The sequence below is a fragment of the Lepisosteus platostomus genome, chromosome 1, assembly GCF_059453375.1.
Source record: "Lepisosteus platostomus isolate fLepPlt1 chromosome 1, fLepPlt1.hap1, whole genome shotgun sequence".
NCBI classification, from domain to species: Eukaryota; Metazoa; Chordata; class Actinopteri; order Semionotiformes; family Lepisosteidae; genus Lepisosteus; species Lepisosteus platostomus.
In genome coordinates, this window is record NC_142611.1 from 62,830,169 (window position 1) to 62,851,092 (window position 20,924).

At 49.8% G+C, this 20,924-nt stretch overlaps 1 protein-coding gene across 9 annotated transcripts in view; it reads left to right on the top strand.

The window, feature by feature from the left end:
- Nucleotides 1-20,924, top strand: part of cacnb3a (calcium voltage-gated channel auxiliary subunit beta 3a) — a 63,092-nt gene that overhangs the window by 15,680 nt on the left and 26,488 nt on the right. For 7 of the 9 annotated variants that reach the window (XR_015938917.1, XR_015938923.1, XM_088633428.1 and 4 more), the window contains one exon: nt 19,709-19,828. Coding sequence is in view for 7 of the 9 variants with exons in the window: in XM_088633428.1 (XP_088489554.1) it covers nt 19,709-19,828 (120 nt within the window). In the remaining 2 variants the exon portion in view is untranslated. Of the gene's footprint in view, nt 1-7,875; nt 7,975-12,167; nt 12,763-19,708; nt 19,829-20,924 lie in introns of those variants that run through there. The other 2 variants (XM_088633431.1, XM_088633429.1) reach the window with 2 other exon arrangements.

A 20,924-nucleotide genomic window follows, 5' to 3' on the forward strand; every position in this document is an offset into this window, starting at 1 on the left:
ACATCCCTGCTCTAAAGAGGCTTGGTTGCGCAAAGTGAGCGGGATGTATATATATCCTTTCGCTCACTGACTCCCTCGGAGGGCACTTAGAGGGTTTTGTCTTTTTCCGGCCCTCCCCTGGCGCTCCAGTTCCCCCTCCTCCCGCCCTGGTGTGACAGACAGCAGGCAGGCAGAGGGGATAGACAGGGCGCGATCGTGACGCCACAGTGCAGCTCACAGGCGCGGCAGCAGCAGGGACAAGGCGCCTCCGTCGGGGGGGGGCACGGCTCGCCAGGCGCGCACTTCCCTCCCAGCCGCCGCGCGGGACGCACTCCGGGTCCGCCAGCCGAGGCACCAGCTCTCCCCGACTGAGTAGGCAGAGCCGCCGCCAGACACGAGAGAGATCCCCAGTTCCCGCAGAGCCGGCGCGCTGAGGAGGCGAATACAGGTCAGGCGGCAAACGAGAATTCAGGAACGCGGGAGGTCTCCTGATGTACAGTAGGTCAGGCTGGGTCTGTTATCGTTTTCTGTTCTGTGTCCGAGGGGCAGTGAGTGGGCAGCAAGGTTTTTAGAGCTTTACATGGGAATTGAAAAGTAAATATTTGTTTTTAAATCTGGGTTTACGAGACAAGATGTGGCTCGGCCTTTCTTAATACCAGATTTTGCTTGTTCCAGAACGAAATATTAAAATATCAGTGTGTTAAAGTTCATTATTAACAATATGAACTACAAGGAGACGGAGCAGACAGTGATGCGTCGGTTTTGATTTAACGTGAAATGCATGCAGATTAAAGATGAGATGCAGGGCGCTATATACATGCAAGGATCCATCATCATCTTAACCCAGGTATTAACCCATCTACTGTACTTAATACGTCCTTCTGGAACGAAATATCTTTTTTTTAGAACCATAATTTGGATACATGTTCATTTTCATGATACTGATATTCATACTGTCACAGAAACTACTGCTGCTAAACACTTCTGACACTGCTGGGAGTGCTTATCACTGCTGACACTATTGGGAGTATTAATCACCCCTGACATTGTTGAGAGTGTAAATCACTCCTGATGCTGACACTACTGGGAGTGCTAATCACTCCTGACACTGCTGGGAGTACCTGGCCAGCAGCTTTGGTGTGTGGCACAGGTGAAATAGGCTGGGTTTGCAGTGTGGCAGAGGGAGGTTGCTGGATCTGCTGGCTGCAGTGTTAAATACTGCATGAGTTTGAAAGCACTCACAGCCCAGTCCTGCAAGCTAGTGAGGGTGGGGGGGCACTGATGCCTCGGTGGGCTGCACAGCTCTGATCAGATGTGACGAGACAGCACACGTGTACCTCAGACAGGGAGAGAGTCAGAGAGACTCCAGCGCACAAAGGAAACATCGAGTCTGCCTGTGTGCCTTCTCTCTTTGTCAACCCCCCATGCTCTCTCCAGCTCAGCTGTTCACTCTCTCTCCAGCTCTCATGTTCAATCTTCCTCTCACTCTCTCTCCAGCTCTGCTATTCACTCTTCCTCTCACTCTCTCTCCAGCTCTGCTATTCACTCTCCCCCTCACTCTCTCTCCAGCTCTCCTGTTCACTCTCCCCCTCACTCTCTCTCCAGCTCTCCTGTTCACTCTCCCCCTCACTCTCTCTCCAGCTCTGCTGTTCACTCTTCCTCTCACTCTCTCCAGCTCTCCTGTTCACTCTTCCTCTCACTCTCTCCAGCTCTCCTGTTCACTCTTCCTCTCACTCTCTCACCCTCCAGCTCTCCTGTTCACTCTCCCCCTCACTCTCTCTCCAGCTCTGCTGTTCACTCTTCCTCTCACTCTCTCCAGCTCTCCTGTTCACTCTTCCTCTCACTCTCTCCAGCTCTCCTGTTCACTCTCCCCCTCACTCTCTCCAGCTCTGCTGTTCACTCTTCCTCTCACTCTCTCTCCAGCTCTGCTGTTCACTCTTCCTCTCACTCTCTCCAGCTCAGCTGTTCACTCCCCCCTCACTCTCTCCAGCACTCCTGTTCACTATTCCTCTCACTCTCTCACCCTCCAGCTCTGCTGTTCACTCTCCCCCTCACTCTCTCTCCAGCTCTGCTGTTCACTCTTCCTCTCACTCTCTCACCCTCCAGCTCTGCTGTTCACTCTCCCCTCACTCTCTCCAGCTCTCCTGTTCACTCTTCCTCTCACTCTCTCTCCAGCTCTCCTGTTCACTCTCCCCCTCACTCTCTCTCCAGCTCTGCTGTTCACTCTTCCTCTCACTCTCTCTCCAGCTCTCCTGTTCACTCTCCCCCTCACTCTCTCTCCAGCTCTGCTGTTCACTCTTCCTCTCACTCTCTCCAGCTCTCCTGTTCACTCTTCCTCTCACTCTCTCACCCTCCAGCTCTCCTGTTCACTCTCACCTCCACTCTCTCTCCAGCTCTGCTGTTCACTCTTCCTCTCACTCTTTCCAGATCTCCTGTTCACTCTCACCTCCACTCTCTCTCCAGCTCTGCTGTTCACTCTTCCTCTCACTCTCTCTCCAGCTCTGCTGTTCACTCTTCCTCTCACTCTCTCTCCAGCTCTACTGTTCACTCTTCCTCTCACTCTCTCCAGCTCTGCTGTTCACTCTCCCCCTCACTCTCTTTCCAGCTCTGCTGTTCACTCTTCCTCTCACTCTCTCTCCAGCTCTCCTGTTCACTCTTCCTCTCACTCTCTCACCCTCCAGCTCTGCTGTTCACTCTCCCCCTCACTCTCTCTCCAGCTCTGCTGTTCACTCTTCCTCTCACTCTCTCTCCAGCTCTCCTGTTCACTCTTCCTCTCACTCTCTCCAGCTCTGCTGTTCACTCTCCCCCTCACTCTCTTTCCAGCTCTGCTGTTCACTCTTCCTCTCACTCTCTCTCCAGCTCTCCTGTTCACTCTTCCTCTCACTCTCTCACCCTCCAGCTCTCCTGTTCACTCTCACCTCCACTCTCTCTCCAGCTCTGCTGTTCACTCTTCCTCTCACTCTTTCCAGATCTCCTGTTCACTCTCACCTCCACTCTCTCTCCAGCTCTGCTGTTCACTCTTCCTCTCACTCTTTCCAGATCTCCTGTTCACTCCCCCCCTCACTCTCTCCAGCTCTGCTGTTCACTCTTCCTCTCACTCTCTCACCCTCCAGCTCTGCTGTTCACTCCCCCCTCACTCTCTCCAGCACTCCTGTTCACTCTTCCTCTCACTCTCTCACCCTCCAGCTCTCCTCTTCACTCCCCCCTCAATCTCTCTACAGCTCTGCTGTTCACTCTTCCTCTCACTCTTTCCAGATCTCCTGTTCACTCCCCCCTCACTCTCTCCAGCACTCCTGTTCACTCTTCCTCTCACTCTCTCACCCTCCAGCTCTGCTGTTCACTCTCCCCCTCACTCTCTCTCCAGCTCTGCTGTTCAATCTTCCTCTCACTCTCTCACCCTCCAGCTCTGCTGTTCACTCTCCCCTCACTCTCTCTCCAGCTCTGCTGTTCACTCTTCCTCTCACTCTCTCACCCTCCAGCTCTGCTGTTCACTCCCCCCCCTCACTCTCTCCAGCTCTCCTGTTCACTCTTCCTCTCACTCTCTCACCCTCCAGCTCTGCTGTTCACTCTCCCCCTCACTCTCTCTCCAGCTCTGCTGTTTACTCTTCCTCTCACTCTCTCACTCCATCTCTCCTGTTCACTCTCGCCCTCACTCTCTCCATCTCTGCTGTTCACTCTCCCACTCACTCTCACGCTCCCCTGTTCACTCCCCCCCTCACTCTTACTCTCCAGTTCTGCTGTTCACTCTCTCTGTCTCTATTCTCTTGTCACATTTTCAAAACTGATATAATTTTTTTATCCGTAAGTGCAGGAGTCCACATTCCCCAACTTTTAGGTCTGCTATTATTATTTTGTTAAATTAAAGAAATTAAAACTACCCTTTTTATCATATTAAAGTATTATTATAGTCTACATTTTCAAAGCTAGGTTTGTGGTTTTTACTCCCTGATTATATTGTGGAGAAGTGGTCAGAGGTCCTGCCTGTGTGACTCTCAGACGGGGTACAGCTGGTGAGCTCTTGAGCACAGTACTTTACTCAGATTGCTCCACTAAAATAATCAGCTGAATTAATAGGCACAAATAGAAGCTGCATTGGAAAAAATGTCAGCTAAATGAATTAATAATTAACTCCTTCAATAGAACTGTCTTTTTAATTAAACATTCTTTTTTTAAAAGGCAGATTAGACGTTGCCTTTATAGCTAATTATATTGTTCATCTTAAATCTACAATGTGACAGCTATTTTTGTCATATTCAGTAAATAATAAATGGGTGATTAAATAATAAGTTAATTTAGGGTAACCAAGAGAGAAGGGTGTGTGGATAAATGCAAGTATATTTGTTAGTGTCTATAAGTCTGTAACAACAAACAGGACTTACAGGGTTTAGGACTTTTTCCTCCTTCCCATGAGAGCCTGGTGCACTGTCTCTCTCCCTAAATGTCAGGAGACTATAACTGGTCCATGTCTGAGATCCTCTCCACCGCAGAGGAGAACTCAGAGTAGGAGGCTAAATTTAGCAAGTGAAGAACATTTGTCATCTCCAGCACACAAACCCCACCTTTATTCCCTCTGCCTCTATCCTCTCTGCCATCTTTCCACCTGGTGCGCTCACTCTCTCTGCTGGATGTTTGTCTCCCCCTTGTCCTCTCTCCCCTTTCTGTCCTGTGTCCTCCCTTGGCCCCCTCTCCTCTCCTATCTGTCTCCTATCCCCTGGGTTGATTCATCTCTCCTCTCCTATCTGTCTCCTATCCCCTGGGTTCATCCCTCTCTTCTCTCTCCTATCGGTCTCCTATTTCCTGGGCACATCCCTCTCTCCTCCCTCCTCTCCTCCTATCTGTGTCCTATCCCCTGGGCTCATCCCTCTCTCCTCTCTCCTATCTGTCTCCTATCCCCTGGGCTCATCCTTCTCCCCTTTTCCTGCCCTCTCTGCTATCCCTCCATCTCTCCCTGTCTGACTTGTTCCCTATCTTCAGACTGTCTGATTGTCCACACCCCCCATCCCGTGGTCCCATCCCTCCTTCTCACTCCATCCCACTCCCTCTGCCTGTCTCCATCCTTTGTTCCTCATCCCTCCTATTCTTCTCACACGGTAGCAGTGGGGATACCTATTATCAGGATCTGACCATGCAGTGATTTTCCAATAGGATTTCCTGGATTATAGTGACATGTCTTTGTACTGGTTTTACTGTGGCCAGTAAAACCTGTGTGCAGATTCTGTCACAGGATCTGCGCCTGTGACTGGAAGGTTGCCGGTTTGTATCCCACGGCTGGCAGGGGAATCCTACTCCGCTGGGCCCCTGAGCAAGGCCCTTAACCCCAACTGCTCCAGGGGTGCTGTACAATGGCTGACCCTGCGCTCTGACCCCAAGCTTCTCTCCCTGTCTGTGTGTCTCATGGAGAGCAAGCTGGGGTATGTGAAAAGACAAATTCCTAATACAAGAAATTGTATATGGCTAATAAAGTGATCTTCTATATATTATAGAAAATATATCACTGCTCTGGACTTAGTACAGCGCATTCTGGGGCTGAAGCAAGTGCCCTTCACTTGGTAACATTTGGCCCTGCTTTTGTAACGGTACCTCCTAGTAAACATGCAAGAAGAAGGCTGAAGGGCTGGCCAGTGAACCGAGTTTCTCTAAGGCATTTCAGTGCTGTGGCTTGGACAGCTGGCCTGGTCCTGCATGCTTGTTTTCATGGTTTAGGATTGATAGAGGAACAGAGGCCAGCAGGGGCCTCAGCTGGAAAGGACAGGAGTCTGGCAGCTGTTGTGTCACCAGAACCACAATCTGGCATGATTTCATGAAGGAAGGTTTGGAAAGTGAAGTGGGAGGAGCAGATTTCACCTCTTTTGTCGTTTGGTTCTTAACAGTTTGAAGGATTCAGGTGAGTGCAGGTTGTTATGTGCAGATAGCAAAAAACATAAACTAAACACACCATAGGTATCACTGAGCTAGAAGTGGGTGGCTCAGTGGTTAGCATGACTGCCTCGCAGCACTGGGGTCCGGGTACAGTTCTGGACCTTGGGTGCTATCTGTGTTCAGTTTGCATGTTCTTCTCGTGTTCGTGTAGGTTTCGTGTAGAGTCTCTTTAGTCTGAAGGGAGTGTCCTGCACTGACAGGCTGAAGGAACTGAGTCTCTTTAGTCTGAAGGGAGTGTCCTGCACTGACAGGCTAAAGGAACTGAGTCTCTTTAGTCTGAAGGGAGTGTCCTGCACTGACAGGCTAAAGGAACTGAGTCTCTTTCGTCTGCAGGGAGTGTCCTATACTGACAGGCTGGAGCAATTGTGTCTCTTTAGTCTTGAATAAAGTATTCAAAATCCTTAAAGGCAGAGTCAACCCAGTGGACTTCTTCAGAATCGACAGTGAAATACAAACCAGAATACACAATGTGAAACTACAGAGAGTTGGATTTAAAACTGAGAACCGCAGGCACTTCTTTACACTAAGGGTGGTGGGAGAGTGGAACATGCTACGCAGCCATGCAGCTGAAGTCGATACCCTGGCTTGTTTCAAGAAGTGGCCAGATGTTCATATGGGATGAATGGCCTTCTCTCTTTTTTATAATCTTGTATTTGTTATAGGATAGAATGAGCTTCACTGACATGGGCAGGCAATTTGTTCCAGACCCTTTTATGACCCTTATGTGTCCCCTAATTCCAGTGCTAAACACACTACTTTTTAGTGTAGTGTCCTCGTGTCCTCGTGTCTTAGTCTCACAGCGGGTCCTGGAGTTGCTCTCTCTGCCCGTAGTCAGCACTTGCCGCAATAACATTGAACGCAGATGAACATTGCTCCTCTCCTCCCATCTCCTTCCTTCACGTACAAAGTAAACCCCTTTAGGCTGAGATTTCAAACCTTAGAAATCAGGAAGCCATAGACGGTTTGTGCATGTCTGCAGGCATGCCAGTGTGTGTGCATCTCTTCAGAAGAAAAAGAGGAAGATCTATAGGCCTGGAGGTGTCAGTAAAAGTCATTACTGTGCAGTGCACTTAGTACTACTCTCACCCGCCCCGTCTCACTGTCTCTCTTCAAAGGGCAAGCTGAGTGCTGCTCACAAATAAAGGCATTCAAATGGCCAGAGGCCTCTGAACAGGGGGAGATCCAGAATAAAAACTGGGCGTTAACACTGACTCTCTGGGTCAGTGGCTGCGTATTACACAGGGTTTGTCCAGCCACGTCTTGAAGAATTACAGGGTATCAGTTTCAACACATGGCAAGGGCAGCTTGTTCCACACCCCACCACCCTTTGTGTAAAGGCGTTCCTCCTGCACTCAGTCTTGACTGCACTTTTTTTATACCTTGTATATATATATTTTTTTTTTACATTTTGAAGGTGATAATTCTTTTGCTTTCTGAAGTCATGTTAAATCTTAATAGAGGCGTTGAATGCGGCAAGTCATGGCTAGCCGACGGCATAGTCTAAGTGTCTTTAAATCAAGAGAAAACTAACTTTTACCAGGGTGCGTGGTGTACAGGGCAGTTCTTCTGGGTTCTGCGGTAGCTGAGGTCCTTGCTGTACTGCTGGTAAAACCTGGGATGGATCAAATGGGCTCCTCACGACTCCTCACGGGAGTTGGATCCGATCCCTCCGAAGGCATTACCGGAAAACCTGTGCTGCACCTAAACAGACAGATGAGCTGGGAACAGTGGATGGGCCATTGCATCTTCCCACTCCTGTGTGCCAGACAGAGACAGAGGGGTCAACAGAGGGAGTGAGAAGGAGGATGGAGCTCTGGGAGTCTCTGCGGAGCAGAGAGTTTGAGCATTAATTATGCATCGGAAATGGCAGTTAACACAGCATGGGAACTGTCTCTGTAACGCAATACGGTAACATCGTTATGGAGCACTTAAGCCCACTCCAGCAGCTGCTCTGCTCAGCTCATAAAGACGGGCTGGGCGAAGAGAGCAAGCTCTCTGGCATGGCTGGCTCCTGGAGAGCGAGCACTGCCCTCCATGTCCGTCTCCGACTCCAGCGCCACATTCCTGCTCAGCGAGGTAGGGCCGCCTTCCCCGGACCCTCACTCTCTCTCCCGTCGCGGCTCTCCTCCTCCTCTGCCTCAGTCTGTTTCTCCTTTTTCCTCTCCTCCGCTTCCCCCCTTTTCACTCTCTTCCCACTCCCTCTCTCTCCCCCCCTCTCTCCTGCCAGCCCCCTCCCCCTCGCTCTCACTCTCTCTCCGCCGTCCAAAGAGCTGCGATCCTGGGAAGCGGGAGAGGTCTCAGTGGAGCTAGGTGGACCGCTTGGTCAGGGTTCGACAATGGCAGGTGTTAGAGAGAAGCAGGAGGTAAGACGATCCCAGCGGGTTTCCTCCGCGTCCCACGGACCGCCATAGAGGCAGGGCGGCCGGAGCCGGGCTGCTCGCCTGCGTTGCACGGCTCGAGAACAGGCACCCGCTGCCACGCGTGAGAACAGAGGGAGGCTACTTTAACACGATGGCTGCAGGTTGTCACAGAAGTGCAGTCGTGCCGAAGAGATCTGGACACCACCATGTCAGGAAGAGGCGTGCCGTTGCCAAATTCTTGAAAAGATCAGGGGTGTTCTATGATCGTTGCCTTCGCTGTGCAGCTGAAAGCCCTTGCCTGGCAGAGAGAGTAGCCGAACACACATGTCCGTTTAAGAGCTGGTGATTTCGCAGTACTGGGGGTCCGGACTCTGGCCCACATGGCCTCTCGCTTTGGTTAAGGCTGAGGTTAGGGATAATCCATCCTCAGTCCGAACAGCTGTGGTCTCTGGGTTTTTTGGGGGATCTCTTGAAGGCAGTGGAACCTGAAGAGCAGGAAGTTGTTGTTAAAGTGGTGCCAGGAGCCCTGTAAAGAGCTGATTGTTAAGAAGTGGGTTGGAACGAAAACCTGGAGGCACGCTGGACAGCCCCCGCTGAGGCTCTGCAGATTTTCTTCCTCATGTTAATGAGCTGCTGCTCTGTCCCTTTTTCTGCACTCTTGTTTGGTGATGGAATGTAGGATCTGTTTCAGGTTTTTCAGGTATAAAAAAAATACTCTCCCTTTAAGTACAGAAATGTAAGTTTATTCTTACAGTTTATCACTTGCACTTAAACCGTGCGGTTGGGGGACAGGAGAGCAAAGTGTTGCACTGTATTTGGAGTTCAGAAAATCTGACCATGTTTTTGCATGTAAGAGAAGCTCGGAAAACGTATTGTAGGGTGGGCAAAGGTTTATTTCTCACATGCAATTGCAAATTCTTATCTCATCCTGCATGAAAACGTTACCATGGAATAAATACACTTCCTGTGTTCAAGAATTCCAGGAATCACTCAGTACCCACCGTGACTCTGCTGCGCCCCTGCTGGCCAGACGGTGTACCACCATGGAATTTCATCTGAAGAGAAATTCTGTTCATGGACATTTTCAGAGGGTGGCACAGTGCTGGGGCCCTGGGCTCCATCCTGGACCAGGGGTGATATCTGTGTGGAGTTTGTATGTTCTCCTGTGTTTGTGCAGGTTTCCTCTATGTCCTCCGGTTTCCTCCCACCGTCCAGAGACATGCTAGCGGGTTAATTGTCTTCTGGGAAAACTGGCCCTGGTGTGAGTGTGCGTTTGTGTCGGTGTGTTCCCTGTGCTGGACTGGTGTCCAGTGTGCATCCTGCCTTGTTCTTATTGCCTTCCAGGTTAGGGTCCGGCTCCCCAGTGACCTTGAATGGGGTTAAACTGTTAGAAGATGGATGGTTAGACTTTTATGGACATTTCAGTGGATTCTAATAGTTTGTGTTAATTACTTTCTTTCAGTTGAAAGGGAAAGAGAGGAAGTCATTTTGTATGGAACACTGCATGGTAAAATATATCAACAGAAAAATGTTTCTTATTCTCTATATTATAACAGAAAAAACAAACATTTTCTATTACCTGTGGTGTATGAAATGTATAACATTTTGACAAGTTTTTGAGTTAGCTTTAACACGTGGAAGTATTTGTATAGCCTTTAGACAGCATGAAACCTATTTGTCATTCGTCAGATCCCAAACTGTGCTAAATTCTTGTCATTTTGTAGCACTGCTTTGTAGGTTATGGCTTTATTCTTATTCATTATTTTTACAGCTATATTTAATTTAAAAAACAAATTAAATTTGACTTCTAGTGATCTGCTCAGCTCTCAGGCACCACTGACTCTTGAGGATTTAGGTCTCCTCAGCACATCAGTCACAGATAAGGATGTACGAAGGTATATAAGGACCTACAGTGTACATAAAGACAAACAGCATTATGTAAGGACTTGTAGTGATACATAAAGACCTACTGTGGTTTATAAAGACCTACAGGAGTGTGTATGAACTTACACAGTACGTACATGTTATTCAAGGACCTACAGTGGTATATAAGAACCTAATGTGGTATAATGGTGGTATACAAGGACTTACAATGGTATGTAAGACCCTACAGTAGTATATAAGGATCTATAATGGTATATAAGGGCGTATAATTGTACATAATGACCAACAGTGCTATATAATGACCAGCTGTGGTATATAAGGACCTATATAGGTATATAAGGACCCACAGTGGTATGCAAGAACGTATAATGGTATATAAGGACTAACAGTGGTATAAGGACCTGTGGTGGTTTATAAGGACCTATGATGCTATATAAGGACCTGCAGTGGTGTAAAGGACCTGCAGTGGTATTTAAGAACCTATAAAGGTATATAAGGAACTACAGTTGCCCATTAGCCTTCCCCCACTCTCCTATCATCTGACTGGCTAAAAGCACCAATCATGGCCAGGCTGCCAGGCCAGTGGAGGGGGAGAGGGTGCTGTGCGGACTGTCCTGGGACACTGATCCTGTCCCGCAGGACAATGAAAGCGCTCAGGTCTAGGTTGTTTGTGGTAGGAGATGATGTGGTGATGAGAGGACCCGCTGACTATGTAACTAGAGTGGCTTCATTTGAGACAGACTCTTGAATCCATCTTAGCGAAGGCTCGCTGTGGCAAATCTGCAGTTCTTTGGCACATTTTTCCATAGTTTTACCCTGCTTACACTACCCATCTGCTCTGGTGTGCCATCGTTTGCACGGTTCCAGTGGTGCTTTACTGAGACGACGCTCTGCTCCTGCCACGGCGTGCAGGGAAACAGCTGCAGCACTGTCTGATCAAACCACTCTTTCCCCCGTCTCTCTTTCTCAGTTCTTTCTTTTCAAGACCCAGCCCGCAGAACCCTTAGCTGGCCACGGTTTTGTCATTGTGATGCTTTTCAGTAGAAATCGGGATGATCATCCCTGGTCCAGAGAAAGCAGGGTGAATGATACTGGGGGAGCAGGCCACTGGGTTTGCTATCAGTTTGTTTTCATCTTCAACAACATGGCTGGGTATCTTGTTTCAGTCTCCCACCACTCTTTGTGTAAATAAGTGCTTCCTACGCTCTGTTTTCAGAGCACTTCCTCACAGTGCCCACTTGTGTCCTCTGGTTCGTGTTTCACTGTTGATCCTGAAGAAGTCCTTTGGGTTTATTTTCTTGAAACCCTCTGAGGAGATTTTAATGAGTTCCCTGTGGTCTCCTTCAAAGACTAAAGGGGTTCAGTTCCTTCCAGGTGTAGGGCACTCCCTTGAGCCTAGGAGTCTAATAATAAAAATTCCTTATGCTTATATAGCGCTTTTCTGGACACTCCACTCAAAGCGCTTTACAGGTAATGAGGACTCCCCTCCATCACCACCACTGTGCTGCCCCACCTGGATGTTACAACAGCAGCCACAGTGCGCCAGAACGCTCACCACACACCAGCTATCAGTCACCATACAGACCCACACAGACCGCAGGGTGAGCGCCCCCTACTGGCCCCACTAACACCTCTTCCAGCAGCAACCTTAGTTTCTCCCAGGAGTCCCATCCAGTTACTGACCAGGCTCACACCTGCTGCGTTTCAGTGGGATGTCAGCTGTGAGGTGCAGGGTGATATGGTTCCTATCAGGAAGAAAGACTAGGAAATCTTTCTAATGTGTCATACAGCAGTCATCACTTATTTTTAGAGAATGTCATGCTCCGTTATGCATTGAATTGTTTTTGAATAGATGACACAGAATAATTATTGTGCTAGGAACACAGTAATGCCTTCTCCCTGCAATGAATAAATATGGCATGTTATATATGAAATGTCTGTCATTAATTACTAGACTTATTGACCAGAGAGATTACCTGCGGGCCCTCGCGAACTCAATAAATGAAGCACAGAGTAAAAACGCGCACAGCCCCACACCTGCTGGTCCAGCTCTGTCTGAGGCCCGGAGTAGCGCCTCCTCGGGACCCCCCGGCCACGGGCGGGGTGTGCGCGCCTGGGAGGGGAGCGGGAGAAAGGAAGGCTTTTGTTCCAGGATTCTTGCGGACCGAGAAACAACACACACTCGCACAGCCATCCTATCGGCTCTCGGCTCATTAATCAAACACGAAACTGCTCTCCCGTCTACGATGACTCCACTCCGACGCGCCACAAACGGTTAACTCGGAGAGAAGACCTGACGGCGCTCGCCCACGGATCTCCGCTCTCTTTCCGCCGCTCCCCGGCCGGATACTACCCCTCACTGTTAAAGTTAAGACCCTGGGAATTTGATTTGACTTGATTTATTATTTTTTTGAAAGGAGAGAAAAATCCCTGCCCAGCGCCGCTCTCCTTCCCCTCCTGATGCGAGTGGGTGTACGCACGCGCGTGTGCTCTCCCCGTTTGCCCAAAACGCGGTAGCCACGGCCACGGGCACGGCCGCCCGCCCCCCTCTCTCTCTCCGCCCCCTCGGACCCCTATGTACGAAGACCTGCATCTCCATGGATTGGAAGATTTGGCGCCGGTGAGTCAGCCGCGGGTGCTGGGGGACGGAGCTGGGATCCTTCCCGGGAGGAAGGAGGAGAGGGGAGCGCAGCGCCCGGCACGCCGGGAGGACACCTTTCCACAGCCTCTCTTCCTCGTGGGACTGCAGCTGCGTAAGCCGTGCAGGCAGCGAGCTGCGAGCGCGCCCGTGGGAACGGGGAGTGCTTCTGAGGAGGGGGCGACGGGAGGTAATGAGGGACCCACTTAACTGGAGCGCGGCTTGACAGCATCGTTTAAAAACTGCATTGATTCATATCTCTGCAGAGGCGATCCGCGGCGTGGATGGGCGTTCTGAGGAATTTAAAACAGGAGGAGACGGGGAAATTGAGGAAGGGGGGCTTACTCAAGCATCTGGCTTGGAGAAGTTGTTGATAAGGATTCCGCTGGCGTTGTGTAGCGGGAGTGCAGGCTGTGCGCTCTTATCTCTTTCTCTCGCGTCCTCTTTCTGGTCCTCATATCCCAGAAACTCACAAAGCTCACGTTTTCATCGCTATGGGGAGGGACAGTGCCCTTAGATTTGAATCCATCCTGTGATATAACCAGGGCCAGCCATTCCTGGTCGGGGGGGGGCAGCGTGTCTACTGCTGTCCCGGGTGTCTTTAAAGGACCAACTTCTGCAGGGCTCAGAGCAGCAGTGAAAGCAATGTGATTAAGCCAGCAAAGAGTCTGTTTAGGTGGTTAACCTGAGCTGGAGTGAAGTATTGTATTCTGGGCTGATTCTAAAACAGCACAATTGTCAGCGTCAGCGTCAATTAAGCAATCAGAGATTGAAATACCGGTTGGGACAAAGTCCTGTGATGGATTCATTGGAATGATAGCGTCTTGACACGAGGTCCTGGAACAGGGGTGGGCAGCTCCAGTCCTTGAGGGCCTGGTCCTCCAGATTTTACAGGTAGCTTGCAATGAAACCTAAAAGACCTCAGAAATGTTTTTTTCCTATTCTTATAATTAGTTTGGAATCGATATGGGAGGCAGCATGACAACGAGAGGACTCGGGAACTGGGGTGGCAGATGGCAGGGATTTTTTTCCTAAGGGACAGGGGGTTCTCCGGTTCCTCTGGTTCCTGTTCCTGCTGTCAGTTAATTGAGCTCATATTTACTGGCTTAGCTAAGAGTGTCCATTGCAGCTTCCTAATCAATTCAATTGCAATTCTTTTACTAAGGCAATATTTTACATGGGGTGTCTTTAAAACCTTTTCACACTGGGTCGGAGATCTTTTTGTTTCCAGAAATTCCATACTTCAACCAGATTCAGTAAAAGAGGAGTCCAGGGTGGGAATGAAATGGGTACAACACGAGGCACAAAAAGGAGCAGTCTGGTAGCCACCGCCGTACATCGTTCTGCTTGGGCTTTGTGCCCTGAATGGGCGTCCTCTGGATGAATCCACTAAGGTTTGTGCGTAAAGCGCAGGTCCTGACCTGGACGCTCACCTAGAGGTCTGGCATTTCAACAGTTCTTTAAGGGAAACTCTGGATTGGTTCACTAAGATTTCAAATGGCAAATCAACTCTTTTTCTCTCCTTTGGGGGGTCTGCTCTGCTCTCTGTTCCTACTTTCCAACACCGTTGGTTTGAGCATTCCTCTTGTGGAGAGCTGACAGAATTAGGGTTCTGTTCGTTCGAAGAACCAAATATAGCAAGGAGGCGCACCTCCCCAACTGCGCCAGGGGCTCCCCTGTTCCTCAGGGTCTGCATTGCAGCCCTCCTAGAAATGAAAATGCATTTAAAGGAGGACTGGTCAGTTCTGGGGTGTTACAGCGGCGCAGTGGTCTGCATAGCTGCCTTGCAGTGCTGGGGCCCCGGGTTCAAATCCAGACCTGGCATGTCACCTGGGTGGAGTCTGTGTTTTCCCCATGTTCACATGGGTTTCCTTCAGGTGCTCTGGTGTCCCCCCACTTTCCAAACACTTACTGGTAGTGGAGCTGTCCCTGGTGTGAGTGTGTGTTGCCTGTGATGGGCTGGCGTGCTGTCCAGGGCGTGTGCCCTGCTTTGGTAAGCAACAGGATAGGCTCGGGCTCCCCCACAAGCCTGCACTCATTTCTGACCACGAAATCCATTCCAGCCAATGTGCCGGTTGGAAGAGCTCCTTTTAGGTCTTGTTGCCGTGACAAGTGAACTTGCCCACTGAGCCCGAGGGAAAAGTTAGATTTGAAACGCTTGTCTGTAAGTCATAATCTGCTGTGCTGTTTTGTGGTTGTTTTATTTCTAGATTGGTCAGGCCAAGGACTCAGAAAGTCCAGAGGGGTGAAAACAAGCTTAGGCATCCTGCCGTATCAGTGTGAGCAGTCTTGACACTTTCACTTGAGCGTCTATGTCAGACCCTTCATTGCGCGTAAGCTGAACAGTATGCTAGTGGAGGGCACTGGCATGGTTTCAGATTACTCCTTTTTGTGCCTGGTTTTGTGCCACTTTCACTCCAGTTCCTTACCAAATGGAATATAAGTATTCAAAACAAATAAGTATGTCAAGTGTCTAACACAAAACCAACAAGAAAATTGGACAATTCTGCATTTTCTGTGGGTGGGGGGAGGGAAGTGTTTGCTTTTCAATGATGCAAACATACTTCTTTGCTTTATAAGGATCTTCTATGGCATTTTCCTGTACAAGCAGCTGCAGTCTTGTCTTGGTATTAAAAAATCAGCATCTGCACCAGATTTTTCAAGACAGAGACTTTGCACCACATTGGGAGATGAGATGATGAAATGGGGAGAAACGCACCAGTGATAAAGGAAGGGGAGCGAGGGAAGAGGAGAAGAGAAGAAGCAGCAGTATGCTATATTTAGGCATGTGTGGGTGTGAACTGCAATTCATCTGCCATGATAGGAGTTATCATCTGTACACAACAGAACAGATTTCACCAAGCTCCGCAGGACTGAGGGCACAGCACCTGGGCTACAGGGCTCCGCAGGACTGAGGGCACAGCACCTGGGCTACAGGGCTCTGCAGGACTGAGGGCACAGCACCTGGGCTACAGGGCTCTGCAGGACTGAGGGCACAGCACCTGGGCTACAGGGCTCCGCAGGACTGAGGGCACAGCACCTGGGCTACAGGGCTCTGCAGGACTGAGGGCACAGCACCTGGGCTACAGGGCTCTGCAGGACTGAGGGCACAGCACCTGGGCTACAGGGCTGTGTAGGACTGAGGATACAGCACCTGGGCTACAGGGCTCTGCAGGACTGAGGGCACAGCACCTGGGCTACAGGGCTCCGCAGGACTGAGGGCACAGCACCTGGGCTACAGGGCTCCGCAGGACTGAGGGCACAGCACCTGGGCTACAGGGCTCTGCAGGACTGAGGACATAGCACCTGGGCTACAGGGCTCTGCAGGACTGAGGGCACAGCACCTGGGCTATAGGGCTCTATAGGACTGTGGGCACAGCACCTGGGCTATAGGGCTCTGTAGGACTGTGGGCACAGCACCTGGGCTATAGGGCTCTGTAGGACTGAGGGCACAGCACCTGGGCTATAGGGCTCTGTAGGACTGTGGGCACAGCACCTGGGCTATAGGGCTCTGTAGGACTGTGGGCACAGCACCTGGGCTATAGGGCTCTGTAGGCTGTGGGCACAGTGGTGGGGCTACAGGGCTCCTCAGGACAGAGCCAACAGGACTAAGTAATACTGGGCTGGATAAAAGATGCTCATGGCTGGGTTTCTAGAGAATGGCCTCCCAGGACTAAGCTAGAGAATGGTAAACAAAATATGCAAATTGATTGACTCGGGACATGCACTGATCAAAACAGGAAACCGTGGCTTTTTACAATTTTACCATCCAAATTCCAGGGACTGAACCAGCGCTGTCCAATCCTGATTCTGGTGTGTCTGACCTGGAAAACACACAAAGCACACAAAGTGGCTCTTTAGGACCAGGATTGGAGGCCTTCCATGTAAACTGTCAAGACAGGCACAACATTTTATTTCTTGGTCTTTGCCTTCAAAACAAACCAGAGAAAAAGTGCAGATGCAGTATTAGCGAGTCCCCCGGCCCTGGCGCACTGTTTGAAGCTGGCACTGTTCACTGCGGTGCAGAGAGACCAGCGGGTGCCAGGGGGCACCGGCGCGCAGGACATGAATAAGTTATCTAGACCGGGGGCAGTTTTATCTGCTTACAGTCTCCCATAGGTTCCACCTGACCCAGATGTGTCTGAAAGGAACTCGGGAGACAGATGCAGGGATTTGAGAAGGGAAGGTATCATTACTTTACTTGGCTGAATTCTTGTAGTATTCCAACTTGACTTTCATCTGTACCTGTTTGCACTGCTGGGCATTTTACTGGGAAGCATAGTGCCGCACAGCCAGCATAAGGACATGCTCCCCAGTGAGCAGGAACTGTGACGTATGAGACGCCCTCTTTCAGATCAGACATTATGTTCAGGTCCTGGCTACTTGGTCACTAATCATGACTAAAGATCTTGCTTGGAAGAGTAGGGGTGTTTGCCCCAGTGTCTTTCCTCAATCACACTCTGGTCCTGTACAATCTGTCCCCTCGTAATCCCCCTGGAGCAGCAGCGTCTCTCTCCTGCCCTGAGCTGCTGTGCAGTGGGGCTGCAGCGCGTCTCCCAGGTGGGACAGCACTGCAGTGGGGGTGGAAGTGGGTCCCTGCACATATCCTTGCATGTGTGTAACAGTGCTGCTTACCTGTCCGGAACGGAACGTCAAAGCGGAGCTCCTGCGGATCTTTCAGAAACCGTCCGCTCAGGACCCCCGAATCGAGAAGCATTCGGCGCTGGTCACTGGGAGAAACGGCCTCGTCTCCTTCAGGACCTCGAGTGCGTTTGGGCTTTCCTCCCAGACTATTCTTTCAAGAGAACACACACACACACACACACACACACACACACACACACACACACACACACACACACACACACACACACACACACACACACAAGAAGCCAAAAAGAACAGGGCTGGAGCACTGCAGCCCGATTGTCCCCTGAGGCCTTTTAGCTCTCCTGGAAAGTATCGATCGGCGATTGGGAGCCCATTTTAAAAGGTCTTCATTGCGCCCGGTGACTCAGGTTACCAGCACCGGAGTGAGGCGAGTCTGCCTCCGGCACCCTAGAGCAGCTATCAGGTTTCCCAGCTCCTGGAAATCCATTAGAAAGCTATTTGCCGCCTGCGTTACTGGAATGAGAGTTGGCGAAGGTGAAAGGCTGGCTCACCGAGGGACTGGGGGAGGGCTCAAAGCTGCAGAACAGGGAGCTTGTGCAGTGAAAAGACCCACAAAGACAGAGGGGTGCCTGAGAGAAATGTGCGAGATATACAGTACGGCTGTATATCTTAAAGCAAGCTGCAAATACAGCACCCCAACAATTCTCACCATTCGGACTCCGCAGAACAGGCTAGAAACACTCATCCTCCCTTCCAGTGCCTCTTAAAAGAATATTGGGGAATATTTGTTCCATCCATTTTCTCATTGCTTCTTCCAGTTCAGGGTCGCAGGGTCGCCGGAGCCTATCCCAGCATGCAACAGACTCAAGGCAGGGTACACCCTGGGCAAGACACCAGTCCGTCACGGGGCACACACAGACACACACACCAGGGCCAGTTTTCCTAGAAACCAATGTACCTCCCAGCACATGTTTGGACTGTGGGAGGAAACGAACATTAACAGGGGAAGAACATGCAGTCTAGGGGACTTGAATAACAGATTTCTACAGAACCATCAGTGAAACAAAGACCTGGAATCGCAAATTAAAATGAAGAGGCTGTGCATTCAGAATTGGGAACTGGAAGCACCTCTTTTACACAATGGGTGGTGGAGGCATGCACTGCCATGATGAAGAAGTTGATTCCTGTTGTGATCTTTCAAGGAATGAGATCCTTGGATAGCAATCCAGCGAACAAGATGGGTCTAATGCACTCCCCTCGTTTGTAATCTGTTTAATGTTATTTCAAGGTGGCTTCCCACCAAGCAGAAGGAAAAGTCCATTAAAACATCAGCATTACGCATTGCGTTTGTAATATGCATCTAGACAGTGTGTCCAAATTTGGATTTAATGATTTGTTTAATGTTTAAGAAAATGTAAAAAATGCTAACATTTCTAGAGTAAATTAATGTTTTTACAGCTAAAAACCTCCATACATTACAAATCTTGGGGATATTTTAATCTTTCTACACTGCACCCCACAATGCACAGATATATACAGTAGGAACAAAACTGACCCATAGTGGAATTCTGCCCTTTCTGATGTAAGTGCTGGTACCGGACACAGCAGAGTACTTAGAAGACTGGGATTGGACAGTGGACTAAATGGCAATGCAAAAGAAACTGAAATTGAACACCTTAGGAAACTACAGCATTATCATTCATTACAATTAGGAAAAACACCGGTTTTGTATTTGGGGGAGCCCGGTGGCTCACTCTCGTCTGCGTCCCATGTCAAGATGAGTGCTGTGAGTGCACAGGATTGTCAGCTGTGTACCTGATCTGTCTGCTCTCTATCAATCATGAATGTTTTCTCTGGGGGGGCTCTAGGCACTGAAGTCTCTCTCTGTGGCTCAGTCCCAGGCAGGGATGGGTGATCTCTGGACGTTGTGCTGAGAGGCTTTGGATACTTAACACAGAGCCATTGCCAGTTAAGGGCCCCCACACAGAGGCAATGCTGGTAGTATGTGGCACAACACCAGGCAGAAAACTGAGGCAACACTGACCGCCTCTTGTAAACTCGGGATTGTGTCATGTTGGGGGGCTTTGAGTAGAGCAGCGCGATACTTGCTCGAGAAACAGGTGCTCCTGGGGGAATTTCACAACAACGAATCGTTAACGGCTGAGACCAGCGCAGGCTTGCCCGGATCAAAGGAACAGACTAACACAGGGTAGAGACGAACGCTGTGGCCCTCCCTCTGTGCCGTGACGCGGTGTGATTACCGGGCTCTCAGCAGGGGGCGGAGTGACCCCCCCCTCTCCGTTCCCTCTCTCCGCAGGGGTCAGCCGATTCGTACACGAGTAGACCCTCGGATTCCGACCTGTCCCTGGAGGAGGACCGGGAGGCGTATCGGCGTGAAGCCGAGCGCCAGGCCCTGCTGCAGCTCGAGAGAGCCAAGGTGAGCCTGCAGTCCCTCCTGCTGATCTCGCAGAACAGTGACCTGCTGCAAGAAAGCACCGCCAGTTCCATTGCGGTGTTTTGTAAGTGAGCACACTATAGTTAAGGAGAAAGGATCTGTGTTTCATACAGGTGCTTTTACACAACTGACTACAGGTTTCTGATGCAACAGCTATGCAAAGCATTGGTTGAGACCAGTGTCCGTCTATATGCCTCCTACACAACAATCTGGTATACTGGAGTGGTCAGAAAGAGGACTATCCAGTTCATTCTAGTAAAGGATTTGTGGACATCCGGGTCTTTAATTGTCCGATCAACATCCTAATTGACTCAATTAAGTATTAAACAGCTGGCTGTATCGCAGTCATGATAGGAAGATCCTGTGTTTGGCTGCCCCTGCAATATATGCTTTCTCTTCTTCTGGCTCAGAAATATCATTGACCTGAGGCATGGTAAGGTGCCAAAAAAGACAGCACTTCACCTGTATTGGATTTTTTTGATGCTGCTAAACATGGTTACTTATTAATGCATATTAAAACTTTTTTGGGATGTTGGATTTCCGTTTCGACATTTTTAAGTTTTTGTGTGTATATGCAAAACTGTCTAGAAGTTGTTCTTTTTTCTGAGATTTAAAGAACAAAGTACGACCCGAACTCTGCATTTACAAAAACAGGTCTGTTTTAAATATAAGAGCTGTTAAAAAAGTTAAAGTAACGTTAAGGCTTGTCAGCTTGTCTCCTGAGGAAATAGCCTGTCTACAGTATGTAGGCTGCCAGGAATACCTGCAGTGGGACAAGTGTCCCTCACCTTGTGTCCACACATCCCCAGGGCAATCTCACACAATTGCAGGTGCAGGGCAAGGGCTACTGCTGTCAACACAGGCTGGAGGTTAGCCCAGCACAGCCCTAGGAGAAAGCCTCTCAGATGGCCAGTCCATTAGCACTTTTTAACGCAACCAGTCTTGTTGATCCGAATATCTGTGAGTAGGAAGATTAAAAGCTGGCAGATGTGTCCAGATGTTCCAGCCTGGGTCACGCCTCTAGCCAAATGCGCGGGTGGGATTAGCCAATCAGGACTCACTGTGTTTCTCCCGGCAA